Consider the following 23,680-nt stretch of genomic DNA (forward strand, 5'->3'; position numbering starts at 1 on the left):
TATCAAACACCCATATCGCCCCTCCCTTTTAAAAAGTATTTGTCCCCTTAATCTTAAAAACTGGTTGCACCACCTTTAGCAGCAATAACTGCAATCACAATATAATGTCCCATCGCTGTGGAGGAATTTTAGCCAACTTTCTTTTGCAGAACTGCTTTAATTCAGAAAAATTGGTTTGTCATGGGTTTGGTATGCCGTGATCAAAGTAAACTACAGAAGAGATGAGAAAGTTTAAATATATCAGCCTGGAAAGGGTTACAATGCCAAAATGGCTCTGGGACTTTATTGGACCACAGTGCACCTCCAAAGGTGCAGTGAAATTTATAAATTCAAGTAACAAATGATTGCAGAAGGGAGGGTGAATCTCAGTGAACAGCAGTCAGGTATCTGTTGACTGCCTGGCCTGCTCCAGGTCTAGTTGGCTGCCTGGCCTGCTCCAGGTCTAGTTCCGTTTTCAGGGACAGTGGCTTCTCGTTTCAGCTGGGAAGACCATGTGCTTGGTGAAAAAATGCCATGTGCTTGCTAGTCAGCATTCTTTCAGATATATTTTGTAGCAATGTAACATGCTTAAAATGCCAATTCAGTATTCCAAAATTTTAATTTAGAATAAATTAATAAATAACAGATTAAAAGGAAAGCATTTTTGCCACTTTAGTAAACAGTTTCTTCTTCCCCCCCACCTCAACCCCCTCTTGAACAGAAAGAGTAGGAGGAGGTGCTGATAGAACATAGCCAAAAGGCATGTGTTGAAAAAACTTTAGGTTTTCTCCCTGCATTGGTGCTTTTGTTTCCCTCAAACATCTGACACTGGGCTGTGTTCCTGGACTGGCTCCCCTCTTCCGCAAGAAAGACTAACATGGGAGAGGGGATAAGAGGAGATGTGGGTGAGAGGAAAGATGACACAATAAGAAGATTATCTCTGTGCACCGGCAAGCAGAATCGCACCCTAGAGCCCTGAGGGTATGGGTGTACAGGACGTAACACAGCACCCTAATACCATTTTTTCACTCTCATGCCCTCACTGTTTGACCTCATTTTCTGCCTCCAGTAGGACTAATTGTCATCAAGAACTCATTGCATCCTTCGACTCCGTTCTTCCTGTTGACTCATGTTACACACGACTCCTACACCTGGAGCAACGACCCAATGGAGCAGAAGACCACATTTGCCGTAGAGCCACCAAAGAGTAAAGACTGAGAAATATGTACATGCCATGGACTATCAGAAAAAATTATCGTTTTCTGGTGAAATGTTACTCTATTTTAAAAAAGGAAGAAAAAAAAAAAGCCCTCAGCCAAAGTCAATGTCTTTGTTTAATTAGTGTCATCATTCTCTCTGACTGAAAACACGCTCGGAGCTGTGTGCTTTCAGTGATGTGTGCTGACCAGTATTTGTTTAGACTGCTTGAAACTACATACTTGTGAAAGCATTGCTTTTTTTGTATGACGTGTAGGCTACTTCTCATAGCAAATATAGTTAGACTCGAAAGCAATTGGTTGGCAATGATTCTAGAGCTGAAACAAAATCGATATCGACTTTTTTAGTTACTCATTTTCACTGATTCATTGCGTTAACCAAGTAAAGTGCGAGAGAAATCCTGTATTCAAGACACCTGGCCACTTCAGAAGCTATCTAGCGACATCTCGTGATATAGTTTGAAACGGGATATGTATGTTTCTGCTGTCATAGATAGGTGGCGCACTACCTACAACGCAAACCCACAACAACCAAATTGAGGAACTCATGTGATAAACTGGTCATGTGATCGACGTGGAACAGGAATTGAAGAGGCGGAATCGGTATGTGAAAATGAGTCGATCAATTCATTAACATTCGTTTTTATGTTTCACACTTAGAAGTTGAACAGTGAATATATTTGATTTATCCTGAAGTCAGCTTGCTATGCGGATTCATTAAGTTACTGTTTTGCCTGACGATGGAATAAGGATGTGCCCTGTGCGTTGACACGTCCGGTGTTGTTCATCTAACGTTATTTTCTCCCACAAACACCTTCAACGCCGATATTTTAATATTCTCTTATCAGTCATCGAAATACATATTAATGTTAAACCAACTGAATTAATAGACTGACATTTATAAGTAGATATAGCTAACATTATGCTACGATGTGACATTAGCAGGCAACCGCTGACATCTGTGCAAATGCTTCGTAGTTTGCAGATCACCAGTTCCCAAATTAAAACGTATTATATATATATACCGTACATTATTCTGAATATTGTTTTTTATTCTATTATTATTATATATTATTCTACGCGTATAACTAAACCACTGACATCCAAACGTTTCCAGTTTCTCAACAAATTGTGGTTAAGAATCATGTATTATTGTTGCATTCAGCCAATACTTATCAAGCTGTATTTTCACACAACACGAAATCCTTTTACAGTTGCATTAAGTAATTTCAGTCTCTGTCTACCTGTCTCAACACAATACATTTGGGCATTATGGCAAAGTGTAATATTTTTTAATCGTGTTGGTATCACTCGTGTCGAAGACTTTTACTAGGTTTGTAGATAGCACTTTGCACTTTACTTCCAAACTTTACTATCGATTACTGCGATTTCTGTTGAATTATTCTCATTAGGAAGCAGCCTATTTTGTGCGTCTGAAAACTTATGACTGGAGTAACTGATCGTAAGCCACTACAGATGCTGCACCTTACACCATTATGCCCCAAATGTTGACAGTTAGCCTATGTGCATTTAGCCTATTATAATTCTCTCACCCCTTCATATTGGCATATTAATTTGGCAAAACACATTGAAACGTACAATGATAACATTTGTAACGTAAAATATCATTGCATACTGTATACTGGACAGAGTAGACGTGAAAGTATAGTAATTTGTCAGCGTGTTACCTAGCATTCGCTTTCTGTTTTTAGGGCTGGAGCTCATGTTGGATGAGGTACCACTGGGCTAAAACTCTCCACTCCAATTGGTGCACCACCCCACTCCTGCAATTCTGAAGGTTCGCTTGGGACGCTCGTGACGCTTGCTGACATGGTGGACTTTCTAGCAGAGAACAATTTGTGTGGCCAGGCTATTCTTAGGATTGTATCTCGGGGAAATGCCATCATTGCAGAACTTCTGCGTCTCTCCGAGTTTATCCCCGCCGTCTTCAGGCTCAAAGACAAGAGTGATCAACAGAAATATGGAGACATCATCTGCGACTTCAGTTACTTTAAGGTAAATAACATCGTGAGAATGTGGTTTATTTAGACCGTATATTTGCTTCTACGAATTCGTGGTCATATTGTCGGTTTCTGCATTTCAGGGTCAAGAATACTATGAGGGCAAGTTAGAAGCCAAACCAGAGCTTCAGGATCTGGACGAGGAATTCCGTGAAAATAACATTGAAATACTGTCACGATTCTACCTGGCATTTGAAAGTGTCCATAAGTACATTGTGGATCTAATAAGGTAATTAAATGTGTGCTGCGGGTATAACACCAATAACCATCACTGCATTGGAAATAATTACAACTTTATTGATATAGTATCTGAATGTCTATCTGATGCATCACAAAGTGCTTCACACAGCATACGAGTAAAACAAGTAAAGCAGTCTAACATGTGTTATCATGAAAGTAAGGAATGCCAAAAGAAGGCAAAAAATATCAAACATAAACTGTGAGAGATAGGGAGTATAGAATAAAAATAGAGTAAAATGAAAAGGTTAAATCTTTGAAATAAAAGTTAAAGTTAAATATGTTATTGGAAAATTATATATATATATATATATATATATATATATATATTTCTGTAAATATATGAAACATTTAGTGAAATATGTACATAAATGTAGGAATACATTTATACGTTGTTTAGCTAAATATTTCTCTAAATGTTCCATGTTTCAAATGTTTTCAGCAAAATAATAAAAAAACATTAAAGCTAACATTTAGCTTATATGTAATTTTTGGGACACACATTTTTTTGTTAAATGTAAAAAGGGATATTTTGCTTAAATGTGGGGAAAATGATAGCACTTTATATATATATGTATATGTATATGTATATATAAATTTGGCTTCTACTTATACTTATAATAAAATTATAATAAATGCAAATAGTAGTTATTTATTATGTAATGTGGTAGCAAGTTCCATAATTTTGCTGCATAAAAACAGAAGGCAACTTTTCTCCTCTGTTTATGTTTAACAGTTGGACTAAGTAACAGGGTAGTGTTTGCATGATGTATCACTCGCTGAGGCTTGCGTAGGCCAAACAGTCAATAATGTATTCAGGTGCTAAACCATTACATGGTTTAAATACCAAGTAAAGAAGCTTAAACACTAAAACGCAAGCTTAAACACAAAGGGGTCCCTCTCCAGCATAAGATAACTCTTATTTGGACAGCAAGGTGAGTATGGCTTTGTGATGGTTCATTTGACCCAATTTGCTGGGTCAGTATCGCACCTAATAATTATATTTTTTCTTTCAGGTATCTAGATGACCTTAATGAGGGGGTATACATTCAGCAGACATTGGAAACTGTACTACTAAATGAAGATGGGAAACAGCTCTTGGTAATTTTGTTACTTTTTTACTTTTTTAGCGGCTTTTTCACATCAGATTTATGTTATGTGTGGTATTGGTAAATATCTGTGTGTTCATTCTGAAAAGCATGTTGAAACACTGGAAATCTATTTTTTTTTGTTGTTGTCCCCAAACCACAGTGTGAAGCTCTGTATCTCTACGGAGTCATGCTGTTGGTCATTGACCAAAAGATCGAAGGGGAAGTCAGAGAACGAATGTTGGTGTCGTATTATAGATACAGGTGAGCCTTTTTGTTATACTTCTGTTATCATTGTTTTCTTATTCTTCATTATTTTGTGTTACTGAAAGGCATTAATTATGCGACAAATTATTTTGGCTTCCACATTTACGCTTCGCTATGTATTTAAGCCAAATTAATTTGTTCCTTAATGAATGTCTGTCTGCACAGAAGTATTATTGCAGCAGTTTCTGTACATTCATAGACAAAATGTTGACTTGGCTTGATTGACAGTGCTGCCCGCTCTTCGGCTGACTCCAACCTGGATGACATCTGCAAGCTCCTGCGTAGCACGGGCTACTCGAGCCAACCAGGGGCCAAGCGTCCCCCTAACTATCCTGAGAGTTACTTTCAGAGAGTGCCTATCAGTCCCACATTCATCAGTATGGTCATTGGACGCCTCCGCTCTGATGACATCTATAACCAGGCAAGAACACTGACCACCACAGCCCTGACTTCCCAGGCCTAATGCTAATCTAGACTTTCACCACACCCTCAAGTCTCTCTCCGACCATCAGCAAAACCCCTGATACTACCCATGACCCTGGGCCTCACCGAACCCACACATTTGACCATGATAAATAACCTATCCCTTACCCTAGCCTTGACCCATATACTAAATAACAAGACTGGGCGTGGTTAATTTTTGATGTATATGCATTCATCACATTATCTGTCCTAGCCTTGAGTAGAAGGCAGTGGCATTACGAGAATGTCATCCTGGGATAGCATTTGTGCGTCAATTTGGGACAGTATAATGTAGGGTGGGCAGACAACCCTTTTTGGTGGGCACTGCCCCACTTAGACCACATTTAGCCACACCCCCGGTAGAAGCTCCAAATGTTTTTGTCTTGATGGCTGTATGCTTAACTAGAAATGTTCTGTTTTAGATACAGAAGGTGAGGGAAGGTCAGGCCTAATCAAATGTAATTGTTTGAATTGGGGTCATGTGATATTTTATTGGTTGGGGCAAGACAGCAATGTGTGCTCAGTGTATCTCTGCATCTTCCAGGTGTCTGCATATCCGCTGCCTGAGCACCGCAGCACCGCACTGGCCAACCAGGCTGCCATGCTGTATGTGTGCCTGTTCTTCACCCCCTCCATCCTGCACACTCAACAGGCAAAAATGAGGGAGATTGTGGACAAGTACTTTCCAGATAACTGGGTGAGAAAACAGCACATATACTCGCACATGTGAGGTTTTCTTTAAGCTGTAAGATATTCTCCAGATTAATTTTTTTAAATTTAAAATCTGGCTCTTATTTTTGTAGTATTTTCCATCATTCCTATTGGTTCTGACAGTATTTTATGCGTCTGTTTCTTTGTTTTTCATTTATTTTTTCTCCATGTCAGTTACTTCACAAGTGTGTCTTTGGGGCACATCAAGATACAGGTTAAGTTTAGCACATTAAGTCCAGTTCATGTAAACCTTTTAAGTGAAAACGAATAGGAAATCTATTTGCCTAAATGAAAAGCAAAATAACTTTGTTTCAAAATGGTGAATTTACCTACCGTGCTTACACAAATTTGTGTGTACGCAGAGTAGGTAAGTACAGTTGGTCAATTCAGCAAGTTCAAATGGAATTATTTTTAATTTGGGACAATGCATTTCAACTTTCACATTTCTTTTCCCTAAGAGATGTTTACATTAACTTGACTGGTTTGAGGCCTTTTGATGTGCCCTATATATGTCTTTGTGGAGCTACTGACAAGGAGAAAAAGCACAAAAAAAAAAAAAAACTGGACAACGATGCAGGCTTGTGAAATGATATCAGAACCTGAGAACTAGGGAAAATGCAACCAGAGTTGTCCTTATTTCATATTGGTAATTAAAAATACTGTTTTTAGCAGTTCCCTTCTGGTTGATAGAAGTTATAGGCTATGTCAGTCCTTGACCATTATGATGGGTGTACAGCAGCGGTTAGCTGCCAGTTTGCAGTTAGCTTTTCCCAGTGGAGGTGGGGCGATGTAAGTTGACTGTGGTTGCTTAGGTTACAGATGAATTATTTTCACTGAGGAGAGTTTCTTTCCTCTTGTTAACTCTGGTTATGAGAGAAAAATCCTGCTTAAGCACAAGCCTGTAGTTTACAAAGCAAAGGCATAGTTAAACTGTTGATTCCACCACAAAAACACTTTTTTCCCCCCAGACACTGAAGTTGTATTAATATAAATAGGCCTAGTTTCATTTTCTAAGGTCTCTTAAGTCATTAACATTGCTCTTGTACTCTGGATTTCAAAATTTTCATCTGCTCCTGTCGCTTCAACTTCTCCTTACACATTAGGTCATCAGCATCTACATGGGGATCACTGTGAACCTGATGGAGGCCTGGGAGCCTTACAAAGCAGCCAAGATCGCACTCAACTACACGCTGGACACGGCCAACATCAGAGAGCAGGTCTGTGTGATGCCTCAATGAGGAATGTGAATTTTTATGTGGCTATAACGCCTCCCTCATTGATAGTCCTGCCCTGCTGCCTGTAACTCCACCTCATCTACGTGGAAGCGTGCCTCACCCCCCTCCCCCCCTTACCTCCCCCCCACAGGCCTGTCGTTACGCGAGCAGCCTGGACACCCTCAGGCCGCAGGTGCAGCAGCTCCTGAAGGAGGGGTTTCTGCGGGAGGAGATTGTCCTGGACAACATTCCCAAGCTGCTGAACTGCCTGCGGGACTGCAACGTGGCCATCCGCTGGCTGATGCTCCACACGGCCGAGTCTGGTGAGGCTGGAGTTGCACACCGCTCACGTACCCGCAGACTGCACTGCTTACCATCCTCACCTCATGGGTCACATGGGAACAGCGTTTTGAACTGAACAGTGTGTAACAGGCAGTAAATTGTGTCCCTCAGTAGTACCTGTAGGAAATTCATACTGACCCACTAGGGGGTAGGGACACTGTTCAGTATAGTAGGTTGTTTCAGTAGACATGGAGTCTGTTAGGCCTGTATAATTACTGACTTTAGGATATTCATGTTTCCATGTGTAATTTGTATTTCCCCCAGTAATATAAGGCCTTATATGGAAAAGCACGTTATCTTTAATCATTATTGTTATGAATGAAACTGAGGGCCCTCCCTAAATAGTTGTAGTACAAACATACAGAATGGCAACTTGATATTTCTGTCTTGATTACTTAAGTTAAATAATATATAGTTTTTCTCTTGATTACAAATGACTGTAGGCTGATATTTTGTGGTTGCTGGTTTTTCTTTGAGACTCCTCTTTGGAAAAAATGACATGTATTGCCAGTCATGGGAATGCAGAGTTCAGTTTAAAAAAATGTAGATGTTAAACATTCTATGTACATTGAGCCCTGTGATGTGTTGTGATGTCAGTAGACATTAATACTGTTATAGTTCTAATGTTTTTGATGTAAGCAGCAGCATATCTCATGGGTAGAATAAGAGCAAATCTTGGATCAAGATCAGATCAGGCTTTGCAAATCACTGCTATTTTTTAGATAATTTTGGGCAAGCTTGGTATTGGTGGTCCATGTTGATGTTTTGCTTTATATAGCAAGAGGAATTTCCTTATTCCCTACAACCTTCTGTGTTGTATGATGCCTTTTAGCCTATGACCCGAACAACAAGAGGCTGCGTCAGATCAAGGACCAGGTGATCAACGACTCCAAGTACAACCCCAAGATCCTATTCCAGCTGCTGCTGGATACGGCTCAGTTTGAGTTCATTCTCAAAGAGGTGAGTGAGCCCAGCTTTCCAAATTCTAAAGTGCATTTTAAGTAAGCAAGTATCAAAAGAGAGTAAGAAAATGTGGGTTGGGTGTACTGGCCCTGTATGAATGTGCATCGATATTGGGACATTTGAGTGCTTTATTTCACATATGCCACCAATATTAGCTCAGATGGTGCTTACCGGGGCTAATGTAAAAGCAAACGGGCCAATAATGAGCACTGGTTGTAATGTGACCTTGTCATCTAACAGCATCTCCTTGGGCCCATATGTACAGTATTTATGAACAAAAGCACACAAAAATAATGATTTGACTTGAGGGAAATGTTTAAAATTGCATATCCTGAAGGCAGTACAATGGATTAAATTTATATATCTAATGTAGCACTTATTTCAGAAGGGGAAAAGGCTACAATTTGAATGCCACTGAGATAAGAAACAAACACTTTCCCCCCTCGTGTGTACTTACTACATATTTTACCCCCAACCGGTTGTGTGTGTGTACAGTGCAAAGTAATGAGTCATGGTAAAATTGAATGGTAAATGTATTGTGCCTACTCTTGTTCAAAGCAAAAGGTGGAGGTGGGAAGTATGTACCCTTTCTGAGTCACGTGTCGGTGCCTCTCTTCCAGATGTTCAAACAGATGTTGTCTGAAAAGCAGCTCAAATGGGAGAGCTACAAGAGGGAGGGCTCCGAGAGGATGATGGAGCTGGCTGAGGTCTTCTCCGGGGTCAAACCCCTTACCAGGGTTGAGAAAAATGGTGACGCATACTTAAATACTACCTCCCTGCTACAGTCAGGTCTAGTTTAGCGTTGATCTCTCCATAGCTGAACCAAGAACTTTATCTCCTTTTTAGGGGTGCACAGTAATATCACAGGGCCATATCCATATCAACAATTTATAGCTTAAGTGTTATAATGGGCCAATATGATAATGCGACGTACATGGACCCGACAACGTACAAGACTTGACAGATTTGATATAGTGCTCATGCTCAAAAAACCTACTCTTGACCCCTCTGTTTTGAACGACTACCAGCCTGTCCCTCTTCTTCCTCTAAAACTATGGAATGGACGGTCTGCTTCCAACTGTCCACTTATCTTCTCCAGAACAATCTTCACGATCCCAACCAGTCCAGCTTCAAGAGTGGCCAGTCCACTGAGACTGCCCTACTCGCGGTCACCAAGGCACTCCACTCTGCTAGAGCCAAATCCCTCTCCTCTGTCCTCATCTTCTTTGACCTGTCGACCACCTTTGATACTGATGATGAGATTCTGCTCTCATCGCTGATTGGGATGGGTGTCACAGGATCTGCACTCGCATGGTTTTCTTCCTACCTCTCTGGTCGTTCCTACCAGGTGACTTGGAGGGGCTCAGTCTCTGACCCTCACCCCCTACAAACTGGACACAGGGCTCAGTTCTTGGTCCTCTCCTCTTCTCTCTATACACCATGTCTCTTGGTTCTGTTAACCCTTCCCATGGCTTTTCTTATCATTCTTATGCCGATGACACTCAACTCTTTCTTTCCTTCCGCCCCAATACCCAGGTCACCACACAGATCTCTGCCTGCTTGGCTGATATCTCTACGTGGATGACTTCCCACCACCTGAAGCTTAACCATGGCAAGACTGAGCTTCTCTTCATCCCTGCTAAGTCCTCTCCGACAATCGACCTTGGACTGATTGTTGAGGACTTTGTAGTATCCTCCTCCCATAAGGCCTAGAATCTTGGGGGGACTCTTGATAACAGCCTCAGCCTCGCTCCACAAGTATCCTCCACTGCCAGAACCTGCAGGTTCTTCCTCTACAATATACGCCGTATCCATCATCTCCTGACGGAGAAAGCCACCCAGCTCCTAGTCCAGGCACTCGTCATTTCCCATCTGGATTACTGCATCTCCCTCCTAGCCGGTCTCCCAGCTTGTGCCATCAAGCCCCTCCAGCTGATCCAGAATGCTGCAGCCCGCCTGACCACTAGTCAGCCCAAGTTGGCTCATGTCACCCCACTCCTCAATGGCCTCCACTGGCTTCCTATTGCTGCATGCATCCGCTTCAAGGCCCTAGTGTTGGCATTTCAGGCTGCTAAGGGGACTGCCCCACCTTACATACAATCCTTAATCACTCCCTACTCCCCAGTGAGACCACTCCGGTCTGCCAGCTCTGGACGCCTTGTGGTTCCCTCACTACGAGTACCTGGCAGACGAGCTGCACGTTCACGCCTGTTCTTCCTTCTGGTTCCTGGTGGAATTACTTGCCTTCCACTGTCAGGACAGCAGAATCCCTCCCCATATTTCAACGCAGACTGAAAACACACCTTTTCAAACTATACCTTTGTCCTCCCTCCTGATTTCCCTCCCCCCCTTCCTATATCCCTCTTGTCTGACCCCCCAAAATCATTGCACTTACAATGACTGTCTTTTTGTTTAGAACAGCCCTTCATGCATATTTTACTAGTTATGAATTTGATGCTTTAACCTGTGGAAGAACCTAGGCACTTGTAAATTGCTTTGGATTAAAAGCGTCTGCCAAATGACTCAAATTTAAGCTGTAAATACTGTCAATTCTGTTCTCAAATGTTCTCAAAAAGTAGGTTTATCATAGTCACCTGAGCCTCATTTATGTATTTTTTATTTTTTTACTTCTTATACATATCAGCCAAATTCACAAGCAGGGCTATACAGATACTCAGTAGCTCTCTAGAATCTCATACCCAAGACTCATACTGAATCATAAATTAAGCAAATTGAAGTGTTTTTGTTATACCAATAAAATGTGTTTCCTTCACGAGTTGATGTCTCCTTCTCTACTTCACTGAATGTGGAAACTTTGTTTGCAGTTTGAATTTGGTGCTATAACGTTAAACAAGTGTTCAAATTTCCATATTGTGCATACTTTCTCTGATATTAATATTAGTTCTAAAAATCCTCAACATATTTAGTAAGTTTTTGTTTCAATCTACAAGTAGCCAATGGGAGTTCATCAGTTTGTGTGGTGCGTGTAATCCACAGAGAACCTGCAGGCCTGGTTCAGGGAGATCTCCAAGCAGATCCAGTCCCTCAACTACGAGGACTCCACAGCAGCAGGGAGGAAGACTGTGCAGCTGATTCAGGCCCTGGTGGAGGTGAGGTTCACTCTAGCCTAGTGGTTAAGGTACATGACTGGGACATGGAAGGTTGATGGTTCAAGCCCCAGTGTAGGATAAGACATGCACAGTGTAAGGCCCTTGAGCCAAGGCCCTTAACTCCACATTGTTAATCACACCAACTATAAATTGCTTTGGATAAAAGCATCAGCTAAATAGGTATAATAATTATTTATTATAACCCAAACTGCAACCCTGAGAGAGGAAGTATGGCTTCTGAGAAGAGAAACTACAGGAACACTACTTAAAAAAAAAAAAAAAAAAAACTTATTTTAAATGTGAAAACTGAAATAATAAAATTAGGTGGTCTTTGGAGCAATGATCTTCGAAATATCAGAAACTAATAGATGACTAAGGAAGCCAATGCATTCCTTTTTGTTAGATGGTTTTTCATTTTTCTGTGTTTTTGTGCAGGTGCAAGAGTTCCACCAACTGGAGTCCAACTTGCAGGTGTGCCAGTTCCTGGCCGACACCCGGAAGTTTCTACACCAGATGATCCGCACCATCAACATCAAGGAGGAGGTGCTGATCACCATGCAGATCGTAGGGGACCTCTCCTATGCCTGGCAGCTAATTGACAGGTATCTGCCACCACATTCTCCTGGGCACTGGTGGCTGAGACATGGTTGATCAGCCTTGACAAACTGTGTAATGTACAACATAAACAATTCCAGCGGTGTATCAGTCATTCATGTAGTATGCATTGCATTGTGGATTTGACCTCATAGCACTCCAGAGTATTCAGTGGCTCACATTTTTTCTAACACTAATAGAATTAATTGTAGCACAGTAACCATTTCATGACCCCTTTTTCCTTTCATTCATAGCTTTACATCTATCATGCAGGAGAGTATCAGGGTTAGCCCATCAATGGTGACAAAACTGCGAGCAACTTTCCTGAAGGTAAACAACTTTATAACAACAAGTTATTCAACTGCTCACCAGATAAGCTTATCCAGGGTCGCCCTGCAAAGACCCATCCATATGACATTTCTGTTTATATAAAATATGTATCAGTTTGTTCGTTACTGTAAATTGCATTAATGGGGATATGTAAATGTGTATTTGCGATCACCTGTTTTGTATTTCATGTGCTGTATTTCTCTACAGTATATTATGTTGAAAAGTGAAAAATATTTAACTACTGGTGCTTGTGTTCACTATGGTGTGCTTTATACACTGATGCCATATTTCCTGTGAGCAGCTGGCCTCTGCTCTGGACCTACCCCTGCTGCGTATCAACCAGGCTAACAGCCCAGACCTGCTCAGTGTCTCCCAGTTCTACTCTGGTGAACTGGTGGCGTACGTCAGGAAGGTACTGTGAACAATTGATGGAGTGTGGTGTTGCACAAGATTATAAACGTTGTAATATAGAGTTTAATTCCATTTATTTTGCTCCACAGGTCCTGCAGATCATTCCGGAGAGCATGTTCACTTCCCTGGCCAAAATCATCAAGCTGCAGATCCACGACATCATGGAGGTGCCCACCCGGCTGGACAAGGACAAGCTGAAGGACTACTCCCAGCTGGGAGCAAGATATGAGGTGGGGATGGGGCATCGCCAAAGAGAATTATTGCAAAACTGGCTGATGGAAGGAATTATCTAATTATATGGGATAAGCTAACTATTAATTGTTACAGTAACTATACTTTAACTATACTTTATTTGAATTGTACCTTAATGTAATGTATGAAATGTAATTATTGAGCAACATGATGGATAAAATGGCATAATATTGTCTTCCTAGTTCCCATAAGACCGTCTTTAGTTGCCTGTGTGCATAATCAGTTACCAGGTTCACCACTTAAAAACAATTGCACTCAAGGAAATCATGAAAACACTTTTTTAAGATGTTACACTTTAGAGATGTACGTATATGATCAATGTGTAATATTCTAGTGCAATTCCTAATGACAATAAATCAAGCACTTTTCCAAAGGCTTTTCCCAGTCCATTAGCTGGAGCTAATGGAACTGCAGTGTTGAAGTTGTTGTTGTTGAAGTCTTGATTCTCGTAATATAGCTAATAATAGGAATGATCTCTTTGTCCAGCTTGCCAAATACAATCTCCACTTTCTAGTGTGGCAGGCTATTTTTCTCCTTCAAGACCTCATCTGCTTCTATAATGTATTAAACATATCTGAAATGTTTCATTTCCTCTCTACTTTTTCTCATAGGTTGCCAAACTCACCCATGCCATTTCAATTTTCACCGAGGGAATCCTGATGATGAAGACCACTCTTGTTGGGATCATCAAGGTAATTACAAAAAAAAAATAAAAAAGTATTATTTTTCTTGTTGTTGCAATAGTTTCATATCAGTTTACTTAACCTTTATACTGAAATTCAGTCTCTGATGTTTACCTTTATGCATATGCTAATGACAGAAATGAACAAAAATATGAGGTTAAAAGTGAAATCAATTTTTGCTGGCTACATCGACAACAGTTATGATTCAGCAAAAATAAATGGGGGATTTCCTGCATTAATTTACTAATAGCCATTTTAGCCCCATAGATTTGTTTCCTCTTGAAGTGATGTCATACCCATGGTGGTGGTGTTCTCCGTGCTCTAGGTGGATCCCAAGCAGCTCCTGGAGGATGGCATACGGAAGGAGCTGGTGAGGAGGGTGGCCTATGCCCTCCACAAAGGCCTGATCTTCAACCCCAAAGCCAAGGTAAAGCTCTGTCACCAACGGACAACGGGCTGTGGAACCTTCTCAAACTGAAGCGTACTGTAGGAGAAAAAACCTCTTTATTAATAATAATGTATTGTAACTTTCACTTGGGATGTCGATTCAATCCAAAGTGAAGCAGACAAAAGAAAATGGCAGACCTCTATCTCCACTAATCTAGGGCTTTCCTGGGTGATGAATAAAAAGTCATTTTTGCATCAGAATTCTGATCACACACAAATGTAATTTGTTCTCTGAATAAAGCTGGTCAGTATTATATTTACAGTGCCCTACATAATGTTTGGGACAAAGACCCATCATTTATTTATTTGCCTCTGTACTCAAAAATTGAGATCTGAAATTGAAAACAGAAATTACAGCAGTATTTATACATTCATTTTTACACGCCTCGGCTTTTCTTGCAGACCAGCGAGCTGATGCCCAAATTGAAAGAAATGGCAGCCACCATGGACGGCTTCTACCGCTCCTTTGAGTACATCCAGGACTACGTCAGCATCTACGGGCTGAAGATCTGGCAGGAGGAAGTGTCCCGCATCATCAACTACAACGTAGAGCAGGAGTGCAACAGCTTCCTCAGGACAAAGGTCAGGTTCGACTTTTAAGTGGCATCTCTGGTGGTGCGTCCATGTAAAGCACTGGTTCACAGCGCAGTGCTGCATCTCCTTTGTGCCAGTTAGTGTTCATAAGGAACATAACCAGTTTACTCCGTATTCCCAGATCCAAGATTGGCAGAGTGTGTACCAGTCTACCCACATCCCTATTCCCAAGTACCCATCCGTGGATGAGTCCGCCACCTTCATCGGGCGTCTCTGCAGAGAGATCCTAAGGATCACGGACCCCAAGTAAGTCTCAGCAAGCAGGAGGAGTGTGCAATATCAGGCTCTGCAACCGCATCAGTTTAGTCTTTAATTCTCTCCTCCAGCAGTAAGATGCCAATACTGCCTGTCAACTTGTGGTTAGTCTCTCTTACTCGAATTAATCACAGCTGTGTCACAGTCAATTTCCTTGTTCATAAGGTATTGAGAAAGAGTGGCTGCAGGGATGATTGGTGGATTTAAAGTGAATTGCAGGGAACAAAAATCGAACTACAAATAATGCAGTAAATAAAATATAGGATTACAGACCTTGAGCTTTATTGATGTATCTTCATGAAATGCATTTAACATCCGTTGCTCTAGTAACAATCTAGCTCTGGCCTCCTAAGTGGTTTGATGATCAAAGCGTTTGCCAGAAATGCAGGATGAAGGCTGCAGGTTTGAGCCCCGGATACGTCAGTCGCAGTCGATTGTAATTTGGTGGTAATTACATTTCTGTTTGGCTCTTTGTTTCAGAATCACGTGTTACATTGATCAGATGAACACCTGGTACGACATGAAGACACACCAGGAGGTGACCAACAACAGGCTGTTCTCTGAGATTCAGGATACGCTGGGGACCTTTGGACTGAATGGTCTCGACCGACTGCTCTGTTTCATGATAGTTAAGGAGCTGCAGGTAACTGAATTGACTTTTTTGTCTTTCAGTGCATTAAAATTCACCGAACACCCCGGACAGATCTATACTACAGATGTGTTGGTTTGAACTTTCAGCATCTTGTATTTTAGACTGGATATTTCAGTGGTTTATTTTGTCAGGGTGATCTTTTGTGCATTCTCCGAACAGTGAGATATTGATTCCTGACCATGACAGTGGTTAGCAGCCTCACAAGATATTGCATTGCATTGAAGTGTGTGCCCCTGAGGGAGGCTCTACAGTCCATACATGAAATATGCTCCCCCAATGCAGTTGCCATTCAGATTGCAGAGTGAAAAACACATGGTGGCTTGCAGGAGACATCCTTGTATTATCCTTGTTGCTGCTATCCCAAATACAATAATGTAGTTATGGGATGGGCCAAAGAGGGGATAAGAAGTGTGTATTATCTACATATCTGAATATTCTGGACCTCATATTTGTGGTGGATATGCACACTGTAATTTATGAAAATACTGTAATACTGAAAATGTCTGTAATGCATTAACTGACATTTTTTACTTTGCTGGTTTTTCAATGTGATCTTTTCACTGGCAGAACTTCCTGACTGTGCTGCAGAAAACCATTCTCAGAGACAAGGCTGTGGTCGATGTTTTCAAAGCCCTGTTGAATACTGTGAATCCAGTTAAAGGAATTGTGGGTGAGTTCTTAGAACCTTTAGAACGGTTGTTGCGTTCTCAGATGGGGTAGACATTGAGTAATGTTACTACATGTTTTCTCCATTTCAGCAAATGCCAGTAAGGTCTATGCCAGTGCAGTTGCCAAAACGCAAAAAATCTGGCCGAATTATTTGGATGCAATTCTGAAGGTATTTCAACCCTTCTCTTTCTTTTTTAAAGAAACTTTTGGAAAGCTTCACTCAGAAGTTATCAAAGCAGTGTTAAACCAGTTGTTCCACTGAACACAGTTATGTCCTGCATTAAAAATATACCCATTCTCTAAATGCCTCAGGTTGGACAGATGCAGATTCTGAGGCAACAGATTGCCAACGAGTTGAATTACTCATGCAAGTTTGATTCGAAACACCTCGCCGCTGCACTGGACAACTTGAACAAGTCAGTCATATATCCATGCACTGCCTTTTGTACTTTTAAAAATATATAGAAATATAGAAATGCATAAATAACACCATATTTCAACAGGTCTTTGCTAGCTGACATTGAAGCACACTACCAGGACCCAACGTTGCCCTATCCCAAAGAGGACAACACCCTCCTGTATGAGATCACCGCCTACTTGGAGGCTGCCGGAATCCAAAACCCTCTCAATAAAGTCAGTCCTCCTTCTGCCAGCTTTTGTTTTTAGTTTATCTTTGGAGATCATTAAAACTAAACTGAAAAATGCCTTTTCAGGCAGTTCCTGATCTCCTATATCTCAGACCACTTCTGATTATAGAGGTTTTACAGTTACAGCTACAGTTATACTACTTTCTTTGTTTATCACTTTGAAATGAAAGCCTTTTATTTTTATTGTTTTATCGATTGACACTGGGAATTGCGTGCCGTCTGCTAGTAAGTGTAGGTGCAGGTATAACCAGATGTAGTGAAGAAATTGCAAGTGCAAATTCTGTGCATGCAATACAATAAATTTTAATTCTAAAAAAGATTTTAAAAATAATAATTTTCCCCACCGAATACTACTTGAGGGCGGCATGGATGGTGCAGTGGGTAGCACTGCCGCCTCACAGCAAGGAGGTCCTGGGTTCGAATCCCCGTCGGCCGGGGCCTCTCTGTGTGGAGTTTGCATGTTCTCCCCGTGCCTGCGTGGGTTTCCTCCGGGTACTCCGGTTTCCTCCCACAGTCCAAAGACATGCATGTTAGGCTGATTGGAGAGTCTAAATTGCCCGTAGGTATGAGTGTGTGAGTGAATGGTGTGTGTGCCCTGTGATGGACTGGCGACCTGTCCAGGGTGTATTCCTGCCTTTCGCCCAATGTATGCTGGGATAGGCTCCAGCCCCCTGCAACCCTGATCAGGATAAGCGGGTTCAGATAATGGATGGATGGAATACTACTTGAGGGCGGCATGGATGGTGCAGTGGGTAGCACTGCCGTCCTCACAGCAAGGAGGTCCTGGGTTCGAATCCCAGTCGGCCGGGGCCTCTCTGTGTGGAGCTTGCATGTTCTCCCCGTGTTTGCGTGGGTTTCCTCCGGGTACTCCGGTTTCCTCCTACAGTCCAAAGACATGCAGGTTAGGCTGATTGGAGAGTCTAAATTGCCCATAGGTATGAGTGTGTGAGTGAATGGTGTGTGTGCCCTGCGATGGACTGACGACCTGTCCAGGGTGTATTCCTGCCTTTCGCCCAATGAATGCTGGGATAGGCTCCAGCCCTCCTGCGACCCTGTTCAGGATAAGCGGGTTAAGATAATGGATGGATGGATGGAATACTACTACTAGTTTTTAATGTGCATTCTGTAGCATAACAAACCCAGTATCTCACTGGTTCTGGAACCTAGTTGGTGTTGTGGTCTGTGCAGTCACTGGCACTATAGGTGTCACTGATAATGAGGTGAATGTTGTGACGGACATACAGTCTTTGTAGAAGTGCTTCGATGAAGAGAAGCAGTGGTAATGCATTAATGTGCAAATTACTGCAACGTTAGCCCTGCTTGGACGTTAGCTCTGTCACACCAGAGGATGGTAGCAGAACCCCCTGCAGAGAGCTCCACACTGAACTCTGCTCTCTGCCTGTCCTTTTAACTGCAGATCTACATCACAACCAAACGGCTACCTTACTTCCCCATCGTGAATTTCCTCTTCCTCATTGCTCAGCTGCCTAAACTGCAGTACAGCAAAAACCAAGGTGAAGCTTCATTGTGCCGTGAGAATAGCATTTTCCAGCCAAAATTTTGTGACTGTACACGGTATTAATGTTTGTTAATGTTGATGTTTTTTCTTATCCCCTTTAGGAATGACCTGCAGGAAGGCCACTGACCCGGTGGACTGGCCCCCCCTTGTGCTGGGCTTGCTAACCTTGCTCAAGCAGTTCCACTCCAGATACACAGAGCAATTCCTGGCTCTGATTGGTCAGTTCATCCGCTCCATCATGGAGCAGTGCACCAGGTATACGAACTGTAACTGCTGTGACCCAGCACCTTCATACGGCATAGTCACAATGTCAGCTTATCTTAAAGGGAATTGGTTCCATGCAACCAGGCTTATACATCCACATTTTCATGATTCTACAACTAGTATTGATTTTCACATAATCTTATTATTCATTTGATTCCCCCCCCCCCATAAAGTCCAGATTAATAGACTTAAATAATATGTATGTGTTCTCAGGGGGGTGGCTTTGCATTCATTTGTGAGACCAAATTGTGAGCAGTGTCAGTGGTAAAAAAAAAATGTATTTCTTATTTTAGTCGTCAATAAAGTATGTTTATATGATCTTTACAGTCAGCGTATTCCTGAGATGCCCTCTGATGTGGTGGGAGCATTGATGTTCCTGGAAGATTATGTGCACTACACAAAACTTCCCCGCAAGGTCAGTTTAAACCAGTACTCCTCAAGAGAAGTTTTCCTGGAGATTTTTTTTACAAGCATGTTGTGTTTCCTGTTTTTCACCTTAGGTTGCTGAAGCCCATGTGCCAAGTTTCATCTTTGACGAGTTTAGGACGGTCCTGTGATGTTTGGAGGATGAATGAAAGTTGACAACAGTTCCTATTTTTACTGAAATGAAGACAATTTCACCAACCATAATTTAGCTTTCATTGTCTCAATGCACTAATTCAATTAATAAAAATGTTGAATTTTTAGAATATATTGGTATAGGCTCATGTGTAGTAATATGTCACTTTGTATGTATCCATTAATCAATTAAATGTTTTTGAATAAATTCCATTATAACTCCTTTTGTAAATTATCCAGCTTTGATAAGCAATGAGGGTTTATAACTAACTGAGATTTAACTATTAACATAAAGCAGGCTAGAATGTAGCTGTGGTGGTAACAATGTATTTCAAAAGCTACTAAATTAAACAGTTTAGTATCAGGAAATGGTTAGAGCTATAACTGTATCCTAACCCACCAGGGCAAAGTTGTAAAAGTGACAACTTTTAGTTGCCCTTCAACTTGTATAATGTGTATTTGATCCACTGTTACCATGATAGTAGATAGTTTGTATGTGTATGTGTGTGAGTGTGTGCGTGCAGATGTCATTATTGCAAAATGCACTCACTTCTTTTTTCTCGAAGTGTGTATATGCTGTGTATATGTATGATTGAGGGAGGACTATTTTTATCCAACCACCGCACTTTATAATGTCAAAACAAATGCATAAAAATGAAGATATATACACCTATAGACACTGTTATTGTGAAAGTAAGTCATTGAAATTGTTTTTGAATTTAAAAGTTGTTTTCTTGGTGAATTTCTTAACATTAACACATGGTGGGCTCGTGGCATTGCTCATGAGCTCCAATAAAACGCGTGCATTGCAACATGGAATATGTAGTTATTTTGTGGATGCTCAAGCGCTCAACACTACAGTGACGGAGCAGTGCCGACTACAGGTCCCGCGAGTCAACACCAGGAAGAGGAGTTTGGCGTCTTGATGTTTTGCCGGAAATTTTGAACAGCACATTGGGTATTTCCTAAGGTAGCTGAGTCTTCTATTTGCGTATCTTTCTTATAGAACAATTGATATGTTTTTATTTAGGTTTAGGCTAATACTAGTTATTCTGCAGCGGATACAACTCAATTTACGGAAGATAAGTTGGCTAATGTTAGCCTTCCCCTCACGTCGTAGCTAACGTGGCTAACAAAGTGCAAAACTGATAGCTAATTAAATTATAATCTATTCACGTTACTCCCAGATAATCGACGATATGTGGTGTTACTTTGTCAGTGATACAATTGAACTAATTGTCCATTAAACTGAGCAGTTTCATATTTACCAGTGCCTAATGTTAGACGCTTCAAATGTTGCTAGTGCTACATTGTTAGCTAGCTGTATGAGACCTTGTGAAAGGCGTTAAGAAAGTCCTGCTGCAGTTACGGTAGCTCTTGGGAGTTTGAAGATTATATAAGTTACAGTGCTTGGGGAGGATATTTGTCGAAAGCCAGCTACCTAAAATTAGTCTCTTGTATGGTGCAAACATAACATTAGTAACAAAATGGATTTGCATTTTTATAAATGACAGGCAGGAAACGTGCGGCGCAATGTCAATGAGCGTGGTGAATTCCATGCTTTCTGCCCTGAAAGCCTGTCAGAACGATATCGGCACAGGGATGGACATCGTCACAGAAGTGGCTCTCGACCTGGTAGAAACTGAAGGTACAAGGAATGACAGCGATCATATATGTTTTTCTTTCGTGCAACAATTAAAATGTAACACTTTACCATTTTTAAATAAATAACAGATGGTATGTTTTAGAGCAGGGGTCTCCAATCTTATCCAGAAAGAGCCGGTGTGTGTGCAGGTTGTTGTTTTAGCACAGGACTAAGACAGCTGATTCTACTCATCTAGGTCTTGATTAAAGACCACGATTAGTTCATTAGTATAATCAGGTGTGTTACTGCTGGGTTAAAACAAAAACCAGCACCCACGCCGGCCCTTTTAGGATAAGATTGGAGACCCCTGTTTTAGAGGTTGCATTACAACTTTGCCACCAGATCCTATTCTGAGGCTGCTGCTGATGTTATAAGCCAACTAAATAAGTCTAATAGGCCTGTACATGAGCTTTAGCCTAAAGCAACGCTTCATAGCCTGACTGCATGTGTGAGTCACTCTGTACCAAGATATCAAACCAAAGACGTTCCAGTTTTCAGTGCACAGATGGTGTGGCTTCTTAGACTGGGGGTTTTGCCGTTAAAAGTCACATCATTACAGGAAATGAAGAGGACATCAAGGAACTGGAGGAGATGATGCTGGACTCTGCCAAACTGGACAGAGAGATTAATTGCTTTGTTGAAGCTGTGGAGCAGATGACTGCACAGGTGGGATGGATGTTGTCTCTGTTCTCGATCCTAACATTGGGTACATATCATTCAAACCCCCCCCCCCCCCCCCATGAGCTACTGTCAGTCATGCCTGCCAGCCTGCACTGTAGATTAGACAGATGATACCACCAACGAATGTCATACATGCATGCCCTGCTCTGACCTTTTCTGAGCAGGGTTTGTGCAGTCCTGTTTTAAAACAGCTAATTCAGATAAGAAGTCCAGTAAAATTCTCCAAGGCCTTGTCATCTGCAGAGAGGCTGATAATGAGGCCCGAGAGGCGACTGTACACACTTAAATACAAAGAATGTTGACTTTGGTGTGCTGGCTGTGTCACATGGACCTGAATGGCCAGCTGTGACTCATCAGCCCTTTGTCTGCTTGTGAGTCACAGAGAGATTCTCCATCTGTGACTCATGAGCAGGCCAACCAGTTTCCCATGATTCCCCAGCAAACCAAAAGCGTGGGATGTGGGGTGGCCTGAGAGTCAGCCGCACTTGTCCTTCGTGGCAGACAAAAAAGAGAGGAAGACACCGATGGGCCATGCAGCTATACAGCTGTATGCCACTATGGTTGATTTTCTATTTTCAAAAATTGCACACCCCTGGTTTAGAATGAATCGGTATGTGATCAAAAGCAAACGTGAACTAAATGGTACAGTGAATATAATTCCAGGGCTGAACTTTTTATTCTGAAGTAACTCCATGACTTCTAAAGTGTCCGGCTACAGTGGCTATTATATCTGGTGTTAACAACCATGGGTTCCTCTCAACAGTTGTCCAAGGATTACAGAATGGTTCATTTCCACCAAAAAGGAGAAGGCTACAAAAAACTCAGTGTTTCAAACAACCTATTTCCACTGTCAGAAATGTTATTAGAAAACGTAAGATAAATGGAACAGTTGAAGTCAAGGCAAGGTCTGGAAGACCAAGAAAGATTTCAGATAGAATGGCCCGAGACTTGGTGTGAAATTCTCAGAAGAACCCACACATCACTGTGAAATAGCTGCAAAAATGAGTAGCAGATACAGGTCTGGCTGTTCACAGGACAGCAATACAATGTACTTTAAACAACAAAGACCTACATGGTAGAGTTTCCAGAAGCTGTTCCTATGACCTCAACAAAATATTATGCGTCTGAAGTATGCAAAAGAAAACATTGAAAAGCCTGAAGCCTTTTGGAACAATGTGCTTTGGACTGACAAAACCAAAATGGAACTTTTTGGCCACCACCAAAGAAGGTATCTTTTGGAGAAAAAAGGGCGAAGCCTTTCTAGAGAAGAGCACTTTACCAACTGTTAAGCATGGAGGTGGATCCATTATGCTTCGAGGTTGTGTGGCAGCTGGGGGCCAGCAAATATTGTGCAAGTGGAAGAAATTTAAATATCAAGAAATTCTAGAGGCTAAGGTCAGTCCAGACATTGAAGTTGAAGAGAGTTTGTGTATTCTAGCAAGACAGTGATCCAAAGCATACCTCAAAATCAACCATCGATGAAGGTTTTGGAATGGCCACCACAGTCCTCAGACTCAGACCAATATCATAGAAAATCTGTGGAGAGATCTCAAACATGCCATACATGCAAGGAGGCCGAAGAATATTTCTGAGCTAGAGGCTCAAGAAGAATGGGGGAAAATTCCCAAAGCAAGAATGAAAGGAAGTTACAAACTACCAACAGACGGGTTCCCAAACTTTCCGTCCAAAAGTTTTTTTTCTTTTTTGTCTTTTTTTGAAACTGTAAAAAATAAAAATAAAAAGAATTGCTTAAAAATATGAAGAAATGCGTAATGTTTAACGTTGTGCCATTCCCCTCTGTTCACTTAGATATTCATTGTAAAAGGCTTTTTGACCAGGGGTGCCCACTTTTTTGTACACCGCTGTAT

General features: G+C 41.4%; 2 protein-coding genes across 2 annotated transcripts in view; both read left to right on the forward strand.

Moving 5' to 3' along the window:
* Positions 1-1,709: 1,709 nt before the first annotated feature.
* Positions 1,710-19,694, forward strand: washc5 (WASH complex subunit 5). Its single transcript, XM_061239847.1, has 29 exons — positions 1,710-1,799; positions 2,909-3,212; positions 3,301-3,446; positions 4,471-4,555; positions 4,706-4,806; positions 5,038-5,230; positions 5,816-5,968; positions 7,086-7,199; positions 7,348-7,519; positions 8,371-8,498; positions 9,122-9,251; positions 11,499-11,611; positions 12,047-12,213; positions 12,460-12,535; positions 12,837-12,947; positions 13,036-13,176; positions 13,810-13,890; positions 14,207-14,308; positions 14,731-14,910; positions 15,044-15,168; positions 15,658-15,820; positions 16,397-16,499; positions 16,588-16,667; positions 16,811-16,914; positions 17,002-17,131; positions 18,563-18,659; positions 18,766-18,919; positions 19,256-19,343; positions 19,429-19,694. Exons 2-29 carry the CDS (start codon positions 3,027-3,029, stop codon positions 19,483-19,485), a joined length of 3,480 nt encoding a protein of 1,159 aa, XP_061095831.1. The 5' UTR covers positions 1,710-1,799; positions 2,909-3,026; the 3' UTR covers positions 19,486-19,694.
* Positions 19,695-20,319: 625 nt separating this feature from the next.
* nsmce2 (NSE2 (MMS21) homolog, SMC5-SMC6 complex SUMO ligase) overlaps positions 20,320-23,680 on the forward strand; it is a 30,146-nt gene continuing 26,785 nt past the window's right edge. Inside the window, exons 1-3 of the mRNA XM_061239860.1 lie at positions 20,320-20,456; positions 21,001-21,134; positions 21,691-21,797. Of these exons, the coding sequence (XP_061095844.1) occupies positions 21,020-21,134; positions 21,691-21,797 (222 nt within the window). The 5' untranslated portion in view covers positions 20,320-20,456; positions 21,001-21,019. The remainder of the gene's footprint in view (positions 20,457-21,000; positions 21,135-21,690; positions 21,798-23,680) is intronic.

The sequence above is a fragment of the Conger conger genome, chromosome 1, assembly GCF_963514075.1.
Source record: "Conger conger chromosome 1, fConCon1.1, whole genome shotgun sequence".
Classification (NCBI taxonomy): Eukaryota; Metazoa; Chordata; class Actinopteri; order Anguilliformes; family Congridae; genus Conger; species Conger conger.